General features: G+C 34.4%; 1 protein-coding gene across 1 annotated transcript in view; it reads left to right on the top strand.

Annotated features, from left to right (window-relative positions):
* LOC127725594 (cleavage stimulation factor subunit 3-like) overlaps nt 1-4,318 on the top strand; it is a 65,024-nt gene extending 60,706 nt beyond the window's left edge. Inside the window, exon 21 of the mRNA XM_052232680.1 lies at nt 1,965-4,318. Coding sequence (XP_052088640.1) covers nt 1,965-2,155 — 191 coding nt within the window. The 3' untranslated portion in view covers nt 2,156-4,318. The remainder of the gene's footprint in view (nt 1-1,964) is intronic.
* The last annotated feature ends 17,477 nt before the right edge of the window (nt 4,319-21,795 follow it).

Below are 21,795 nucleotides of genomic sequence, written 5' to 3'. Positions count from 1 at the left end.
CCAGCAGGGGACTTAGTTTAACATAGGACCCTATGGGAAATACATACAAATGTCTTCTTTTAGAGAACCACTGAATGGAATGAAACCAAATATGGCACGAATGTTCCTTATGAGGTGCTGACCAAGTGTTGTTACTTTAAAGCCGATCCATATTCCAAAATGGCCACCAGCAGGGGACTTAGTTTAACATAGGACCCTATGGGAAATACATACAAATGTCTTCTTTTAGAGAACCACTGAATGGAATGAAACAAAACATGGCATGAATGTTCCTTATGAGGTGCTAACCATTGTTGTTACTTTGAAGCCGATTCATCATCCAAGATGGCCGCCAGTGGGGGACTTAGTTTAACGTAGGACCCTATGGGAAATGCATACAAAAGTCTTCTTCTAGAGAAAAACTGAATGAAATGAAACAAAACATGGCATGAATGTTCCTTATGAGGTGCTGACCAAGTGTTGTTACTTTGCAGTCGGTCCATCATCCAAGATGGCCGCCAGCGGATGACTTAGTTTAACATAGGACCCAATGGGAAATACATACAAATGTCTTCTTTTAGAGAAGCACTGAATGGAATGAAACCAAATATGGCATGAATGTTCCTTATGAGGTGCCGACTAAGTGTTGTTACTTTGCAACCAATCCATCATCCAAGATGGCAGCCAGTGGGTGACTTAGTTTAACATAGGACCCTATGGGAAATACTTACAAATGTCTTCTTTTAGAGAACAACTGAATGGAATGAAACCAAACATGGCATGAATGTTCCTCATGAGGTGCTGACCAAGTGTTGTTTCTTTGCAGGCAATCCATCATCCAAGATTGCTGCCAGAGGGGGACTAAGTTTAACATAGGACTCTATGGGAAATACATACAAATGTCTTCTTTTAGAGTACCACTGAATGGAATGAAACCAAACATGGCATGAATGCTCCTTATGAGGTGCTGACCAAGTGTTGCTTCTTTGTTGCTAATTTACTGTTCGAGATGGCCACCAGGATATTTTATTAAATAACGGGACCAATATTAAACCAAATTTGGCCTCAATCATTATTTTGGTATCTGTTATGATTTTTATCTATCTTTACATGATATCTAAAACCAAAGTAGAGTCAGGTGAGCGACACAGGCTCTTGAGAGCCTCTAGTTTTATTAATGAATAAACAAATACTTCAATTTTTTACATGAAGATATTATGTGTCAAATCCTTAGGCCCATTGTTCACTTTCCTTCCTTTTATCATGACAACGCCTCAGTGTTCTTGTTGTAGAATGCTCAAGTTTGAAAGCCAAAGGTTTGATCACTGAACCTGGCAGGGTCAAACCAAAGACTTGAAAATTGGTTTTTGCTGCTTCTCCACTTCGCATGCAGTATTTAGGAGTAAGAGCGAAGGCTGATAGTCAGAACAATGTGTCCTGGCAGGATGACATATCTTCCTGTGGACTATTAGCTTGTGAAATAGCATGCTAAAAATCTGGCTCAGCATGTATATCTAGTGCAATGCAGGGTGCATAAAATTTATTCCTATTGCATCAATATGTTCTAAACCAAATATGCATGTAATATTTGCCACTTGATGTTGAGCACCAATTCATTTTCATCATCGTCTTATAATTGCACTTTCACAGAAGTTAGTCTAATTCCACAAAAATTTAGAGACTGAAAAAAGTTTCATAAAAAGACCAAGATTTATGAAAAGGAAATTGGTTGAAAATTATTCCATGCCATATATGTGGCATATTGCAAGTCTACCTTCAAAGATTGTGCTTAACATTGTGTGTTGATATAATGCAAAGATTTTGAAAGTGCAAGAATGCTGTCCTGCAGTATTTTAAAAGCAGAAAAAACTAAAATAAAGTACTGGGGAAGTAAATGTTAGTATTGTCTGATTTGCTATTTTTCTCTACTCTGATATACCACTTGTATGTAAGAAGTACATTTAAATATTTTCTTTTTTTGACAGCTCCAATCATTATAGAAAATGGAGTTGAAGGACTTCTCAGACCAGATTCTGGTACTCAGTACTCAATTGACATTGCACTTGGCAGAAAACGAAGGATAACAGAAGGAGAAGATAGTGATGATGAAAACTCAGAAACAGCGCCACCTTTACATGACATTTATAGAAGTCGACAACAGAAACGTATAAAATAAGAGATTTTATTGTTTTAATGTATTTAAATGTAGTTACATCCATTCAGAAAGTAAATACTGTTAGCAAACAATTATATTGTCTGTATTTATTAGTACTGACATAAAATAAGAGGTTTCACTCTACTCATATATTTATGTTTGTGGTCTTGTCAAAATGATGCAACAAATCTGATATATATCGGAGAAGTGTGATTTATCCATCCAATTAATGTTAGATTGTAACAATGTGTTTATTCAATATTGCATGAACCTTGTTTTTTTACATGATAGACTAACTGATATTCACAGAATTTCCATATAAAACTACATTGAAGTGGCTTACAAAGTAAAATGAATTTAGATATAACTTTTTGGTTAAATATATCAGATTTGATGCCAACTTCAAATGTACAAACAGCTATAGAAGGTTACCCGATTGCTGAAATGTTTATTTATGAATGACATTGGCATTTTGTATTCTGGTTTCCATCCAAACTGGTTAATTTGACCACTAGGCTCAAAACTCAATTTAATTGGCTGGTTTAAAAAGTTTCCATTTGCCATTAAAATAGGATGTATTATTATATACATGTACCATGATTGATCTACTGATTACATCCATCCTGAGGACATGTTACAATGAATAATTTTTTGTCTCCCCATTAACAAAATACAATACCTATAAGTGCAAATCTGGCAACAGCGGCATTAGCTCTTTGTATGAATCTTTATATTTTAGAAAGTATTATATAAACAAATAGACCCTGAATGTTAAGCTGAGTACCTGACAAAGTATTTATGATCTCTGTTCCTGGATGTGACAAGAAAAATAAAAAGAGTTTGTTTCTGGTTTACTTGACTTATCTGGAAAACTCTGTAAGGCAAATACATGATTATTACCTCAGTCATGTTTGTTCATTCAGAGTTGTTACAAAACAGTGAAACTTTTATTCAAATATCTAATACTTAAGTATCTGCACAATGTTCACAATAAGGATACAAATTTGTGTAAAGATTTTGAGTATTTTGACTATTTTCATTGCATAGAAAAAGTCCTGGTAGGGTCAAAGAAAGGTTCAAACATATATAAATACATTTTTTTTTGTAATAGATTTGTTACCTTGTTTAATTTTCTAGAAAAATCGGTTACATCCATTTGAGCAGAATGTCAGTGTTTTGTAATGTATTTGTACACTAAATTTAGAGTTTGAGAACTTCACATTATATCTGACCTTAATTTTGCATTGGTTGACACAATGACGTTTGCAAAACAATTGGATGTGTTGACAAATAATTTCACTAGCAAACAAACTGAAATACATTATTCCATTACTATGGAGGAGAAAAATAAGTAATAGATAAAATATTCCTTTATGAAATGTCTAGCTCTTTCCTTTGGGTTTTCACAACTTTTAAGATTTACTATAAAAAAACGAAATAGCATTTGGTACTTGTATTTCAGAAACTTTATATCATATGAGTGGAAATTTTGATATGCCAGAAATAAAGTACAAAAGCAGGTAAAAAATTGATGAAGTTAGATTTCACTATTTGGACTATATTCTCTTCATAATGATAAAATTTCTGACTGCTCTTATGTCCAGCATTTGATGCTCTGGGTTTGCGAGAAAAGAGAAATTAACTTGTAGATGTAAGAGTGCACTCAATTTAACTATAATATGTAGTAATTACTTTTAGTGAAGATTATATCCTCACTGAAAGAAGTCAATGAATTGGGTATCGTTGTGAACTACAGTAAATGAATTGATTACCATTGTTGTTAGCATACAATGTGATTTGTAGTATCATGCATTGTCTTTTTTGGGGGAAAAAATTTCTTGGGCTGTACGTTTCCTTTTACTTGTACTATAATACTGTTCTTATTTCTGTATGGATCATTGTTTTAAGATGAATTAAACTTTGAATTTGTGACTTTCATTTGAAAGATAATGTGACTTTTGATGTTTTGAATATGAATCATTTAAAGTTCTGACACTGAAAGTTGATCTGATGCATATGGTATCTAGAAAAGTTGGAAATAATGTGTTCTTTTGAGTTAATCAATTGTGTTATACTATCCTCATGTCAACAATTCATTAATGTATACATTTATATATGTAGAAAGAATATCATTTTGTCAAATTTCACAGAAGACAGAAAAATAATAAAAAGGATTTAAAAGACTGTGTTTTATTGATGTTCACCTCTCTCTGTGAGAAACAAAGTCCTGACTTCCCTTGTCCATCTGACAGTTGAGTTTTCCAACCCTACAATCAAGTCAGCTGGTATATTCATCGTTTCAACGAAGTCACAAAGGCAAGACTTTGGCATATTTTTTCGGCTGAGTCAACAATTTGTTTAAGTTTGTGATTAGGTCAGTTTAAGGGTAACCAGTAATTGTAAGTCAATGATTTGGTATGCTGTTATTTTATCATTGGCATATCTCATTTCCATGGAGAATATTTGGACCTGGCCTCTCAATTATGGTCTATTGACTTTTAAACTTTTGCTTAATTTAAATGTTGAAGTACATGTATTTCCATGTTAATTTCAACATTTGCATTTCACTATCAAAATAACATGCATGGGGACATATCTCTATGTCAACAGTTTATTTTATTATTTAACTTTTTCCTTCTAGCTGAAAGTATCATCAATTACCAATGCAGTTCAAATTTACCACCCTTTATCTTTGTCAATCTGCTTTGAAGCACTTACCTATTAATGACTGGGGAAAAGTGGTTCAAGCCCTTATGAATGTTAAAATTGGGAATTCAGTTTAAGTATTTTTTGAACCTAGAAAATGTTTAAAACAGCATGAAATGTGCCAGTCTAAACTCAGTAAATGTCAATTCTTTAGACCATTTACAGTACCTGTATGACCATATATAGTATTTCCCAAACAGAACGATTCTTTAACATGTTGTTATTTAGTATGGGACAGGTTATTAGAGAGAAAGAGGTCAGATAGCTAAACAAATATCATATTTTATTATTTAAAAGAGAATAACAGTGATTGGCGAAATGATCTTGCGTTTGCTTAACATCCGTTGTCTCCTACCTATTCACATTCATAATACATTAATTTAAATACATGTTCAGCGAATTGTTGCAAGGATTTTGTAACATACACAATGTGGCACTCTCCAAACATGGGTCATTAGATTTAACATACACATTCTGCTTACACATGTCTGTATATTTATACATCACACACATTTTGGTGTTTTTATACATCTCACACATGAGTGTATATTTATATAATACCAACCAATGTACCTTTTTATTACTGAAAAACTATCTCTTTTATTAAAAAAAAGAAAAACTATGTCTCACACTCTCACATTCTTTTATATACTTTTCTCTTGACGGTGCCTTGGCGGTTCCCGATAATATCGTTCTTAGTAGACACTGGGATGTATCCACACACAAGGATAAATGCGATATTTTCGAAACCTAACCTAGCACTTGAAATTTCTATTCCAAATTTTATTAATAAAATATGATGACAATGTATTCTTTAAAATTTCAACGGATTTACTACATTCTTCTGTCCAATTCCATTAACATTCGATTTATCAAGTTTTAGTTGTAGACGAAAAGTTTTTAATGAATTTCCTGTAATACGAAACCGAACCTAAGAATGATCTAAAGTCTTTCCTATTTTACGGAGATGCCATCTTGGCAACAGCTTCAAATTTCTTTCATTCGTTCGTATATCATCTCTTTAAACTGTGTGTCCTAAATATTGTACTTCATGACGAAAGTATACAAAGCTCGTCTGTTTCAGTATCAGTTCAGCAGTTTTAAGTCTCCATAATTTTACAAAGGTCTTGCAAATGATTTCCCATAAACAATAATATCGTCAAGATATACCACTGAAATGTTCCACTGAAGTCCACTATTTTGGGGTTGGAAACGCACTCTTTTCCTTGGTTTCATCGGTATTCGAAGATGAGCCAAATCAAAGTCCATTGATGAGATCCGCACAAAGTATCCAAGTTATCTTCAATCCTTGGTATCGGATACTCATCTTTTATGGTCATTTCATTTAATTTCCGGTAATCCACACATAGCCACCATGTACTAAGACAATGGGAGCGAACCATGGACTACATGTTTTCTAGGATACTTTTCATCTTGAAATTCTCTATTTCATTTTTCCAAATATGCCTCTTGAATAATAGTACTCTTCTCGGTGGTTCTTTGATTTGTGTTTCATCATGTAATTTTATGGAATACATCCCTGAAAAAGTTTTTCCAGTTTTCCATTATGATTTGCATATACCGCTTGGTATTGCATTAACACCTTCAAAAATTGATCGCTCTCTTGTGTTAATAACTTCTTTCCACCAAGAAACAACTAGTCTATATATTGAGGTAACTATGCGTCAATATTGTATCTTTTCGCGTCAATGTGACAAACGTCAACATTAGCAATATCTTCCTCAACATTGACACCGATATCCACAACTGGATCAAACAAAGCCGTATGTGTTCCAATATACAGTACTATATCTGTATTGGTTGCATTAAATAATCTAGCATACATTATTCCCTTAGATGCATTCACAAGAACTCTTGCTAGCGCTTGTCCATTTTTTCTTCTTCGTAAAACTGCTACCAGGAGACAGAACACCATACATATTCAATGAAATATATCCTACCTTTCTTGTCAGTCCTGATTTTACTACTATTCATGTATAGCAGGTACCATTATTATCAAAAAAGCAATTACTTTACTTGATCGAGTGTCTATACTGTTTTCCTGAAACGGTATGTTTTTATTGTTTTCTTGTACATATATCTATTTAAAAAAGAAGTATTCCAACCCCAATGGCAATGAAACACTTTATACAGTCTTCCCCTAACAAATTTGATTTCACCCATCTAACAATTATAGGAAAATGGACACAAAATTCATTAAAAGACCTGCAGTTCCTAACACATTTAGGACACATCGACACATCTTCGTAAACACTCCTACGACACATCTTCGTAAACATTTCTACGAACCATCTTACTAGCATTTCGTTCATGCGTATGCATTCTTCCTGCACTGCACTTGGCACTGCCTCCTGGAGTGTCATTTCCTTAGTACGTCGTATGACCATGCTAAAATCTTCAGATTCACCACAAGCATCAAGAAATGTTCGAATACTGTTTTCCTGCACAACATTTTGGTTAGAAGGATATTCACGTCTACTAGTATACAAATCTTCTATTGCTTGCCCCAAATAATGAAATATTCTCCTGGTGTTAATCTCAACCTCACTTTAATGAGATAACTTTCTTTCATGTAAGAATGTCCAAATCGTTATTCTTTATTATTGATTAAAATATCATGTTTGTACATGAATGTCTCTGCTTGGTCTCTTAGCGTTGTCATGAACACCAGTCGTTTCCTGTCAACATTCCAATTATTTTATTTCGAAATGTTTTCAAAATAACACAGACAATCTGCCGTAATGTCTTTCCCTTTACCACCAAATTTTCGCTTTGCTTGGGTTTGATAACTTCTAGGTTGTGTAAATGTCGGGATTAATTCAACAGTCCCGGGTTGCATGTGTTCTATCGTGCAAATGCTTACATGATTTTTTAAGTTCAATTTTTGACGTACCCGATTTGATTCCTGAAACTCTTCCACATGATTTTTTCCGTGTATTAACACATGTGGACGTCCCGTCCATCAGGATTTTGAAGATCAGTGAAATTAACAATGTTATCAGTGTCCGAGTTAGTAGAATCAAGGTGCAACAAGATCGTGATATGGAAATGTGAAAGCAAATCCCATAAATGCTAGCGAAACAATTAAAACTAACCAAGTCCATCCAAGAATTAATCTTTTCCAACAACATCAATTACGAACACTATTAGTTTTTAAATTATACACCACGGAACTTGGACTACTAGCAACTAAGTGTTCATCTTACAATTCATCGGGGAAGTTTGAGTCTAAACACCGGTTAGTACCTGACGGTGTTAACTTTCTTGTCACGGGAATCGTCGGACCACCGAAACGGGGTTCCGACCACACGTTGTTCCGCTCTTCTGGCTGAAAATTGCCACGAGTCTTCTGTTGAGGATGCACATTTCCTTCATTATCTTTTTGGAAGAATAATAATGTTCGTCTTGGATCACGTGTTCCAACATTAGTGAAATCCATTGGATATGTTTCATAATTGGTTCTATTTGAATTCATGTCGTCTTTTATTTCATATAAAATTTTCGTTTAAATAAACTGCACTTGCACACTAGTTTCCAAACTTCATTTTCAATTTAGCCATTCCACTGCTGTCGCCATTTGTAGCGTGTCCATTTTATAGGGTTTGCTGGTGAGTATGACATGATTGTTAATTAGTAATATATCTATGTAAAAACGATTTTGAATATAAACAGCTAACACAATATTAAGTTATAATGTTATAATTATTTTATAACTTCCAACTACTGTTATGACTTCCAACTAGTGTAACAATATGTACATATTCATATACTTTCACTCACATTAGTAAACAAAAGAAAACCTATCTTTTGTAAAATTACTACAATGTTTATAATGTAATCCATACCACAATTTTGTAAAAGACTTGCTATACAAATCATTGGTACTATGGAATTATTATATTGTCAACATAGAACTAACCATTATGTGTTGCAATAATAAGAGCAGAACTGACTCGGTGGTTCTTAAATCCCGCTTATTTGTATTTTTTCCCATTTTCTACTTTTTGCTTTCCTTTTCTCAGATCCTACCTTTTTTTGCCCCTATATCCCTCATTCTCACTTGTTTACACCCTATATCCCACATCCCAAAAGCGTATCACCCCCTCATGTGCGTATATTCAAATGGTCCTACCATACACATATGGTCAACCAACATATGGGTATTTAGAAATATAATTGGTTAAAAGCGTACATCTGGAAACCGCGTATATTTAATATTAGGTCAGCAGGCGTGTTTTATTTTAAATGCATCATCAGTGGGCATAGTTTATTTTAAATACACGGTTAGTAGTAGAGTTACGTTCGTTTTAAGAAAACGGTGCAAAAGAATTAGCATACATTGTAAACAAACATAATTATATTTTTTCCTGGTTTTAGACAAAACATGTTTTGTTAAAATTGTGACGACCATATGTGTATTTAGACCATATGTAGGTATTTTTCGAAATTACATCAAAAAACGATGCGTCCAGGCCACACCACAGGGAATAAGTATAATCTGGAAACAAAACATAACTAAAAAGTATGTATATATATATATATATGTAGGACTCTGAACCGCAATTCACGCTGATGTGCGATGGTTTAACGCTGAAGTGCGTTTTTGATCACGCGGAAGTGTGATTGTGGCATTGTGACACTATCTTGTTGATAGCTACGCAGAAGTGCGATGGTGGTTACGCTGTAATATGATGGATCATATTTTCAATGTTTTTCATGTTCACATGTCGATGTAGAAGTTAATTTGTTTGTTAGAATGTACCTTTTCGGTTTTTTTATGTAAAATATCGAGAGCATAACCCGTTTAATTCAAAACAGTCAAGAAAAATAGTCAATGGATTTTCAGTCCTCATTGTGACGGTGTAGTGTACATTATACTTTGTAAATAGCTTAGACAAACAAAAAAACAGTCGTTCATACAATCGTTCAGAAATTTACACTACATACAAAAAGCTATTGTCCTTTAAAACTAGTACCAACTGCAATGACAGAAAAAATGTGGTACTTGTTTGAAATGCAAATAATTCTTGGTTAGTCAGACAAAATAAGCGAAAAATCTATACGGCTGCTGTGAATGAAAACAAAGAATAAGATAGATCACCGATGGTTTTTTTTACTGCAACTGGAAAAAAAGTTGAACGTTTGGTTTTAAATACCAACTTATAAAAAAAATCAAGCTCTCATAATAATTGAACATCTGTAAATTCTAAACTATCCATCACGCGTCTTCTAGACCATCGCACATCAGCAAAAGGACCATCGCACTTCGGCGCAGACCATCGCACTTCGGCGCAGACCATCGCACTTCAGCATATCGCACTTCAGCGTCCCAATCGCACCTCCGAGTCCTACAAATATTTATATAATGAAAAGTTATAAAATGTGATTATTCATATAGAATACAAATATTTAGTGCATTTTCAGCCTAATTTTTTTTCCTATATATATATTGCTGGACACAGTTTCTCGATATCCCAAAAGCATGAGTTCGAATTCCGGCGAGGGAAGAACAAAAATCTGCTTCCGCAAATTTGCAGATTTAACATTGTTGTGCTGATATTTAGAGTAATTATGTATATATTTATATATACTAGAAGATGCCCGCGAAATCGCGGTACAATTGGGCAAGTGTTGAAATAAAGAGTGTCAAGGGTGTCTGTGTTTACACATAAAAAGGGGAGGGGTTCAGACGTCGGGTGCCTGTTTTTTCACATAAAAAGGGGGAGGATCACTTCGACACGTTCAACGCCCATTTCATTTTTGGACAGTTCTGCACCTGAGTGAAAAGGGTGGATGTCGTTTAATTTAGCAAAATGATGCACTTACAATACAATACAGGATCCTTATACGCCTAACCGTCCTATTTTCTATCCTTTCTTCTTACTTTCACTTGGATTTCGCGGGCAGTACGTCGACTGAGCATGTGCGAAGGCGTATAAGACACGGATCGATAACGGTCTCCGAATTTGGATATTTTCTTAAAAATTGGCGTATTCTGTGGAAAAAAGAAATTTAGGAAGTACAAATTAAAACACTTCATTTATACGTCATATCACAAATATTTCCGACTTTGTATGGTTTCAGAGGAGTTGCGGCTCGATGAAATCGGTCTCTTCCTTTAGTAGTATAGATATATATATATTTATTACATCGGTGATCCGTTTATTTGGCAATCGCCAATGGCAGCCAGCAGGGTTTAAGAATATTTGTTGTTCGACCTGCTAGTCAAATGCGTTTTGTTAAAATATACTTTTTTACTTTTTTGGTCTTTTGGAAAATGTTGTGTGTGCTGTATTTAGACCCCTCTAACAAGAAATTTGTTTTGCATGCACACGTATAAAAATTGCGGTTTTTATCCAACGCAATCATAGGTTTGAACGTTGTTTTCAATTTAGACTTGTGTAAGTAACAGACGATGTCTGACTTGCCAACAAATACTGAATACTCAAACATTTACTTGCCACTCCACTGGGTCTGTGTACACTATATTTTGTAATGTAACTTGCAAAACACAGAATGTTGTATACCTTCTTCAGTGTCGATGTAGCATGCAGTATATTGGCGAGACAGAACAGCCATTCAACAAACGCATGAATGGTCATCGAAGTGACTACACCTGCAAGCCCGACCTCCCCGTAAGTCGTCATTTGAGATCACCTGGGCACGCCCAAGCTGATCTCAAAAACCTTACAATCACAATCATAGACCACAACGAGGGTTGGTCAAGGGCCGAAAGACTTGCTCGGGAAAGGTTTTGGATAAGAAAGCTAAGGACAGTTTCCCCTGAGGGCATAAATGAAAAAAACATAGAATAAGTCACTCGTTTTGCCTACCATCACTCATTTTCCTGACATCATTTGTTTCCAGTTACTCCGGCTTCATTACTTGACTCTTACAGTTTTAAGGATTCTTTTGGAATTTTTTGAATTTTACTAGTTTAAATTTCAGGGTTCTTTTCATTTGGTAGGGATGTACAAGTACGCATCCACGTCCAATTATTTAACCTTATCCCAAATTTACTATTATTTTTTCTTTTCATTATAAAACTGCTATTTATTTGGGATGATAGATACGCAGCCTCTGTTTGACATATTTTACCAGCTTATATCGATCAGTGCTGTTTTTTTGGGAATGTATTTACACGCAGTTGTTGTAACATCTTAACTGACGTCATTTTGGAATTTAGAGTTGTGCCAGTTCATATCTCTAATTACTATTTTCATTTTAGGCAGGTCTTTGAGTCGTTTTTGGGAAATTTTAAAAATTTATTTGCGTCTCTACATATGATGTTCGGGTGAAACTGTTTCACATTTTTTATTGTATAGAATTCAAGATTGCTATAGTTTAATAATCAGAATAGATTGATCTGATTCATTTTACATCGTGCTCATTCTTATGAAGGATATCTGTTATCCGAAATATTTATAGTTACATTTGTTCGTTTATTGTCATTTTTTGGTGATGTTGTACCCTTTTAGACTTGTTATATATTATATTTTGTAGTGTACTGTATTATATTTATATGATCCATCGCCCCGTAAGATTTATCGTTGGCTATTATTCAGTCATTTAATATATATATATACAATATATATAGAAATCTATAAAAAACACCAACCAGCAAATTTCATATGTACCGGATCGTCTAGAATAGACGATACTGCGCAGATAAGGTAAAAAATATACAAGTCTAAAGATATGCAGAACGCTACTAATATAAGATGATAATATACGAAGATGATGTTATAAATCGTGTTGACAAATATTTCGGCTTAACAAATAGCCTTCGTCAGTGTCAATATATATATATGTAAGATGCGAAGACAGCTAGTAAGAAACAAATGGTCGGAGACTGAATTATAGATTTCTTCGCAAGTCGACATGTTGTCATTCGTGAGAACAAACCGATAATGACCATGTATAAATGTGTTAACTATAATTAAAAAAAGTGTAAAATTCACTGGGTTATTCATGGTCACTTTATTTAATTAATCATGTAGCCTTGATAACCATATGATTCAAAACATTAAAAAAAATCCTTTTTATAAACCCTTTTTATGATGATTGAAAGATTATACCTTATGAAATAAGAGTATTAAAGGTTAACGTTTTAACATTAATCGTGTTTTCGCGTATGGTAGTATCGTATGAATATGTCTACGCAGATTGTCATTACCATATGCCACACTTATAGTCCAAATACTCGTATGATCCGAACATATTCACAGCCCCAAAATTTGAGAAACATAGCGTTAAATGTTAGACAAATATCTGTTCGTAAATACGTGTACACGAAAGATAGCTTATGTAGTGAGTGGTGCTATAAGTAGTGCTGTTATATGACATACGACATGTACTTATGTAGTAATGTTACTGTAAATTCAATATCATTCGTTGGATACCAATTTTCGGGGAATTCGTCGGTAAAGACTAACCACAAGTTTAAATGTTCAACGGAGAACATAATTTCTTTAGGCTGATATGTCACGTTGACAATACCACGAAATGAAATATCCTCGAAAATACAATTTTTCCTCAATCCACTCAAATTGGTATCCTAAAAAATAAACGAATCGACAGTGTTTGAAAATCTGCATCATATTATTATTTCTTATAATCACCTGGGACTAATATGAATTAATCAATTGGCTTCAGTTATGACACAGATCACAATTTCTTCATTTGAAAAGTGCCATTCTCAACAGAAAAGTGTATGCTTCATTTATATAAATAAGAAACACGATTTCATTTAAAAAAGAATTACATTATCATTTTCGTCTGCTGTAAATTCGGTTTCATTACTATCGGCAATGGAAGGTATTGTAGAAATGATTAGTCGAAACACGTAGAACCAGAGACATGATATATTTGTGTCTGTAGTGTCACGGTTGTGAAAGATTTCGAGACATTGACGCAATAACGTACGTAACATAAAGACCAAGGAGGTAATATTGGTCTGACCACGGAAGTACTTTGTTGAAGAACTACAGCGATTTATTATCACTTATTTAAAACCATGAGGAGCTCTGTAAAAGTAAGGAATTGTTAATCATTAAATTAACGTTGATAGCTTAACAGTGTGACTCAGTGTGATTCCGAGGTCGTAAACTAACAAGAGATACTTCTGGCACGTGTTTTTAACGAGATAGGTTGACGCATATACCTATTGGGTAACACCTATTTGTACTATAAGCGCAGTCTTTAAACAATGTATGAAAGAAAACTAATGGATTGATGCAACAACCTTAGGACCAGAGTATGAATGCTACAGATGACTATGCGGTATGTGGGTTTTTCTCATAGTTGAAGGCCGCACGGTGACCTATAGTTGTTGTCTATGTCAATTGGTCTCGGAGTTGTCTCATTAGCAGTCATACCACATCTTCTTATGTTTATATACACAACCCTTTGAAAAGGATGTGCGACAATATTATGGTTGTCTAAGTGTTCGGTCTATGACCTATTAAATGCAATATGAGGTCCAAGCCTCGGTTCAGTTGAATATCTTTCGCTATCTTTCGAATAAGTTCCTATTTTCGTAATAAGCACTTACAGACTGGGCCAATTTGAACCAAAGTTGGCCACAGTCATCCTTCGGGTATGAAGTAATAAATAATCCAACGATCCCGTCTGCCAAGTAACATGACTGCCAAGGCTAAGCATGTAGCCTGGCAGTTGCTTAAATGTTCAAATTGTCAAGACTAAACTACACCTACAAAATTGTCAGACGACTCTTAAATGGAGTTGTCCATTGTTTTCCCATTTTTTTTCGATTATGGCTTTTATCTTTTAAGTATAATAGATAGAGAGAAGCTGTTAAAACGTGCAAATAATCTGCTGGACATATGATCTACAAATAAATAACATTTAAATCGTACAATCAATTAGTAAAAGACTTTATATTCAAATCCTACGTAACATTAAAGTATTATATTGTAAAAAAAAAAGTAAAATAACAAAAAACCGAACTGCAAGGAAAATTCAAAACGGAAAGTCCCTTGTCAACATAGTGCTTCCATGACCGTGCTGACAATTATTTGTTGCAGAACTGACCCAGTGATTTCATACTGAGTTTCAACTTAAAATTTTACGAAAAAAAGGAGGGAAGGGGAACAATCTACACAATAAAAATTTGTTAAATATGAAGTATTCTTATTGTCTCGCCTCGACGAAGTTTGTGATTAGTTCAGTTTATGGAAAACCACTAGTGGTAGATCAAAGATATTTGATATGCAGATGTTTTAACATTGGCACATCTCATTTCCATGGAGATTATTTGAGTTCGTCTCCTCAATGATGGTCTATTGACTTTGAAACTTTTGCTTAGTTTACATTTATTAGTTTGTGATAAGGTCAGTTTAAGGAGATTCACTAGTGAATTTGGTATGCAAATGTATTAGTATTGGTACATCTCATTTCCCTGGCAATTATTTGGCTCCGCGCCCTCAGTCATGGTCAAATGATTTTGAATGTTACGCATAGTTTACATGTTAAAGTTTTTGATCAGATCAGTTTAAGATGAACCACTAATGTTAAGTCAATGGTAATTGGTATGCAATTATTGTAATAGCATTGCAAGTCTCATTTCCATGGAGCTTTATATGACCCTGTCCCCTCATCATGGTTCATTGAATTTGAAACTTTTGCATAGTTTACAAGTTAAAATTTGTGTTTAGGTTGGAGTAAGGGAACCACTTATAATAAGTCGATGGTTTTTGGTATGCAGTTTTATAAGCATTGACATTTCTCATTACCATTGAGATTATGTGGCCCTGCACCTTCATTCATGGTTCATTGGCTTTGAATGTTTGGATAGTTTACATATTTAAATATTGTCGTTTTTTAATTTCAACATTTGCATTATACTATCTTAATTACAAAAAAGGCGAGACATATATCTGTGTCAACAGTTAATCAATACAATCACGGTGCAATCTGTCATCCATATAAAACGTGACATGGCTTTAACTGATATGTGCAAGACATCAAATAAGAAACCAATGGTCGAAGATTGAATTGTATATATTTCTTGAAGATATCTTCGCAAGTTGAAATATTGTCCTTCGTAAGGACAAACCGATAATGTCCATGTAATAAAGTGTCAATCTAATTAAAATATAGCTCTCGGATTTCGTTACACTCATACGAGCTTCGACGCAAGTTACGATAGATCTATATTTTAATTGAATATAACGAAATCAGGGATCTATATTTTGATTAGATTGCAAGTTACGATAGATCTATATTTTAATTAGGTTGACAAAGTGTTAACTATAATTTAAAAAAAAGTGTAAAATTCATTTGTTTGTTCATGGTCACTGCTAAATGTTTCATTTTTATTAACCCTTTTTTATTACAATTGAAAGATTATACTTATGATATTAACAGTATAAAAAGGTTAACGTTTCAACATTCATCGTGTTTTAAGATTAGTCGACCGTACGCGTATTGTCGTACCGTATGAATATATATATTAAACCAGTTCAAATCGGTCAGTGCTGTTCATTGGGAATGTATTTGTACGCAGTCTTTGTTGTAATATCTTAACTGTCATCATCTTTGAAATTTTAGAAATGTACCAGTTCATATCGCACATTACTATTTTTATTAGAAGCATATCTATGCAGTTGTAAATACCTATATATATAGTACGTGTTTTTTGAAATTTTAGAATTGTAGAAGCGTTGTGTTCGGTTTTAATTGTATAAATTTCAAGATTGTTATAGTTAAATCAGAATACATTGACATGATTCATTTTACATTATAATCATACTGATGAAGGATATCTGTTATATGAACTATTTATAGACACTTACATTTATTGTTTCCTTTTTTCAATATTGGTGTTGTTTTGTACACTTTTTAGGCGTTTGTATATATATATATATATATATATATATATATATAAAATGACTGAATAATAGCCAACGATAAATCTTACGGGGCGATGGATCATATAGATATGATACAGTACACTACAAAATATAATATATAACCAGTGTAAAAGGGTACAACATCACCAAAAAATGACAATAAACGAACAAATGTAACTATAAATATTTCGGATAACAGATATCCTTCATCAGTATGAGCACGATGTAAAATGAATCAGATCAATCTATTCTGATTATTAAACTATAGCAATCTTGAATTCTATACAATAAAAAAAGTGAAACAGTTTCACCCGAACATCATATGTAGAGACGCTAATAAACTTTTAAAATTTCCAAAAAACGACTCAAAGACATGCCTAAAATGAAAATAGTAATTAAAGATATGAACTGGCACAACTCTAAAATTCCAAAATGACGTCAGTTAAGATGTTACAACAACTGCGTGTAAATACATTCCCAAAAAAAAATAGCACTGATCGATATAAGCTGGTAAAATATGTCAAACAGAGGCTTTTATCATCCCAAATAAATAGCAGTTTTATAATGAAAAGAAAAAATAATAGTAAATTTGGGATAAGGTTAAAAAAATGGACGTGGATGCGTACTTGTACATCCCTACCAAATGAAAAGAACCCTGGTATTTAAACTAGTAAAATTCAAAAAATTCCAAAAGAATCCTTAAAACTGTAAGGGTCAAGTAAGGAAGCCGGAGTAACTGGAAACAAATGATGTCAGGAAAATGAGTGATGGTAGGGAAAATGAGTGACTCATTCTATGTTTTTTCATTTATGCCCTCTGGGGAAACTGTCCTTAGCTTTCTTATCCAAAACCTTTCTCGAGCAAGTCTTTCGGCCCTTGACCAACCCTTGTTGTGGTCTATGATTGTGATTGTATGGTTTTTGATTGTGATTGTATGGCACGCCCAAGCTGATCTCAAATGACGACTTACGGGGAGGTCGGGCTTGCAGGTGTAGTCACTTCGATGACCATTCATGCGTTTGTTGAATGGCTGTTCTGTCTCGCCAATATACTGCATGCCACATCGACACTGAAGAAGGTATACAACATTCTGTGTTTTGCAAGTTACATTACAAAATATAGTGTACACAGACCCAGTGGAGTGGCAAGTAAATGTTTGAGTATTCAGTATTTGTTGGCAAGTCAGACATCGTCTGTTACCACACGACTTGCACCATCCTGCAGTTGAACAGCTTTTATTAGAAGAGACGTCAGCTTTCACAAATAAGTCTTTCAGACTTGCTGGTCTCCGAAAAGCTAAGACAGGATGATTGGGAAAGATCTTGGACAATTTTGGGTGCTTGGCAATAGTTTGCCAATTGGCACGGATCAAACGTGAAAGGTTAGTAAAGGCGGGATTGTATGTTAAAACAAACGGAACTATTTTGCTGCGCCTCTTCTGTTTGTACTGTAATAGGTCATTGCGGCTGTTGTTATTAGCACGCGCGAATCCCTTATCTATGTCCAATTTCTTATAACCTCGTTTGGTCAAAAAACCGCGAAGATCCTGTAACCGTTTAGTGACAGCCTCCTCAGAGGAGCAAATCCGCTTTACTCTGAGAGCTTGACTGTACGGGATACTTTTTGTGCAGTGTTTGGGGTGACAGCTTTGGGGAGAAAGGTATTATCCCTGTCTTAGCTTTTCGGAGACCAGCAAGTCTGAAAGACTTATTTGTGAAAGCTGACGTCTCTTCTAATAAAAGCTGTTCAACTGCAGGATGGTGCAAGTCGTGTGGTAACAGACGATGTCTGACTTGCCAACAAATACTGAATACTCAAACATTTACTTGCCACTCCACTGGGTCTGTGTACACTATATTTTGTAATGTAACTTGCAAAACACAGAATGTTGTATACCTTCTTCAGTGTCGATGTGGCATGCAGTATATTGGCGAGACAGAACAGCCATTCAACAAACGCATGAATGGTCATCGAAGTGACTACACCTGCAAGCCCGACCTCCCCGTAAGTCCTCATTTGAGATCACCTGGGCACGCCCAAGCTGATCTCAAAAACCATACAATCACAATCATAGACCACAACGAGGGTTGGTCAAGGGCCGAAAGACTTGCTCGGGAAAGGTTTTGGATAAGAAAGCTAAGGACAGTTTCCCCAGAGGGCATAAATGAAAAAACATAGAATGAGTCACTCATTTTCCCTACCATCACTCATTTTCCTGACATCATTTGTTTCCAGTTACTCCGGCTTCCTTACTTGACCCTTACAGTTTTAAGGATTCTTTTGGAATTTTTTGAATTTTACTAGTTTAAATACCAGGGTTCTTTTCATTTGGTAGGGATGTACAAGTACGCATCCACGTCCATTTTTTTAACCTTATCCCAAATTTACTATTATTTTTTCTTTTCATTATAAAACTGCTATTTATTTGGGATGATAAAAGCCTCTGTTTGACATATTTTACCAGCTTATATCGATCAGTGCTATTTTTTTTGGGGGGGGAATGTATTTACACGCAGTTGTTGTAACATCTTAACTGACGTCATTTTGGAATTTTAGAGTTGTGGCAGTTCATATCTCTAATTACTATTTACATTTTAGGCATGTCTTTGAGTCGTTTTTTGGAAATTTTAAAAGTTTATTAGCGTCTCTACATATGTTGTTCGGGTGAAACTGTTTCACTTTTTTATTGTATAGAATTCAAGATTGCTATATTTTAATAATCAGAATAGATTGATCTGATTCATTTTACATCGTGCTCATACTGATGAAGGATATCTGTTATCCGAAATATTTATAGCTACATTTGTTCGTTTATTGTCATTTTTTGGTGATGGTGTACTCTTTTAGACTGGTTTTATATATATATATATATTTACAAGTCTAAATTGAAAACAACGTTCAAACCTATGATTGCGTTGGATAAAAACCGCAATTGTTATACGTGTGCATGCAAAACAAATTTCTTGGTAGAGTGGTCTAAATACAGCACAAACAACATTTTCCAAAAGACCAAAAAAAGTGAAAAAGTATATTTTAATAAAACGCATTTGACTAGCAGGTCGAACAACGGATGTTCTTAAACCCTGCTGACTGCCATGGCGATTGCCAAATAAACGGATCACCAGATGTAAAAATGGATCTTATTAATTAAATACCAAACAGAAAACAATAAACTTGCTATATATATATATATATATATATATATATATATAAACAAGTCTAAATTGAAAACAACGTTCAAACCTATGATTGCGTTGGATAAAAACCGCAATTTTTATACGTGTGCATGCAAAACAAATTTCTTGTTAGAGGGGTCTAAATACAGCACAAACAACATATATAAACAAGTCTAAATTGAAAACAACATTCAAATCTATGATTGCGTTGGATAAAAACCGCAATTTTTATACGTGTGCATGCAAAACAAATTTCTTGGTAAAGAGGTCTAAATACAGCACAAACGACATTTTCCAAAAGACCAAAAAAGTGAAAAAGTATATTTTAACAAAACGCATTTGACTAGCAGGTCGAACAACGGATGTTCTTAAACCCGGCTGACTGCCATTGGCGATTGCCAAAAAAACGGATCACCAGATGTAACAAAATGGATCTTAACTATTAATTTAATACCAAACAGAAAACAATAAACTTGCGGAAAAGATGGTATACCGCAAACAAAAGGTGCAAAAATTAGTACACCATATCCGGATTTCGATAATTAATGTCTCTTCAGTGATGTTTGGAAGGCCATAATTACTCTAAATATCAGCACAACAATGTTAAATCTGCAAATTTGCGGAAACAATTTTTTTTTCTTCCCTCGCCGGGATTCGAACTCATGACACTGGGATATCGAGATAACACCGCCTGCACTGTCTCTAGCGCTCTAGACCACACGGCCACCTAGACTGAACTAAAAATTCAGCTTTCGGTGGCCTAGTGTTACCTTTCTTCGTCAGTAGAATCTAGAGTTGTAACACAGTACATGATATATTAGGATCAGATCCATCCATTGGATGACCAGTGAAGGTGATACACTGCTGAAAACACATATTATATTCATAATTACTGTAAATATCAGCACAACAATGTTAAATCTGCAAATTTGCGGAATTTTTGTTCTTCCCTCGCCGGGATTCGAACTCATGCTATTATATATATATATATATATATGCAATAAAATTAGTCGGACCATGCACATTTGGTCATAACCATACGTGTATGGTCCAAATATAGTATTATCCAGAACATAATCATAGTCCCTAAATTTGAGAAACATAGCGTAAAATGTTGGAAATTACATTGTCTCTTTCCTCTGCTGTAAATTCATTTTCATGTGTATCGGCAATGGAAGGCAATGTTAAAATGGCTCGTTGAATAACACTAAAAACTAAAAAAGGTCGTAGAACCAGAAACATAAAATACTTGTGTCTCTAGTAGAACTAAAGATGTATAAGTGTAGCTCTAAGGTAGATCTTTAACGAGGATAACCAAATCCCAAGGGTGACAGGGGAAGAAAAATATGGTCACCATGGTCTTCTTCTGACCAGCAGTAAAACCCTTTCCAAAGTGGGGCGTTCGCAGCCACGTCCGGTCAGAATAAGGACGTTGAAAATGATGCCTCGTGTAGAGAGCGTGCCACGTTCTCTGCATGTTAAGATCTTTAAGGATCGAGTCCGTATGTGGCCTGTTGCAAGGCTTTTTAATTGTCTGTCCCTATCCAATTTATCATCTTTTTTCCACTCAGTATTGTTCAAAATCCAGTAAGTTTCAAAAGCGCTGATGTTTTGGATAACTTTAGCATGTATATTTTGTTTACATCTGGGACCAATAGATCAATAAAGAGTTGCTTGTCATGTCACAGAGGTGTTAGATTTCGAGACATTGACGCAATAACATACGTAACATAATGTCCAAGGAGGTAATATTGCCACGGTCTGACCACGAAAATACTTTATTGGCAGTAACTATTTATTATCACTTATTAAAAAGAAAATGTTTTATTATTACATTATCGTTGATAGCTGATCAGTGTGACTAACTGCGATTCCGATGTCGTAT

This window comes from Mytilus californianus, unplaced genomic scaffold (genome assembly GCF_021869535.1).
Source record: "Mytilus californianus isolate M0D057914Y unplaced genomic scaffold, xbMytCali1.0.p SCAF_15, whole genome shotgun sequence".
Taxonomy (NCBI): Eukaryota; Metazoa; Mollusca; class Bivalvia; order Mytilida; family Mytilidae; genus Mytilus; species Mytilus californianus.
The sequence above is the reverse complement of the archived record's forward strand: the minus strand, read 5'-3'. Positions and strand labels throughout refer to the sequence as shown.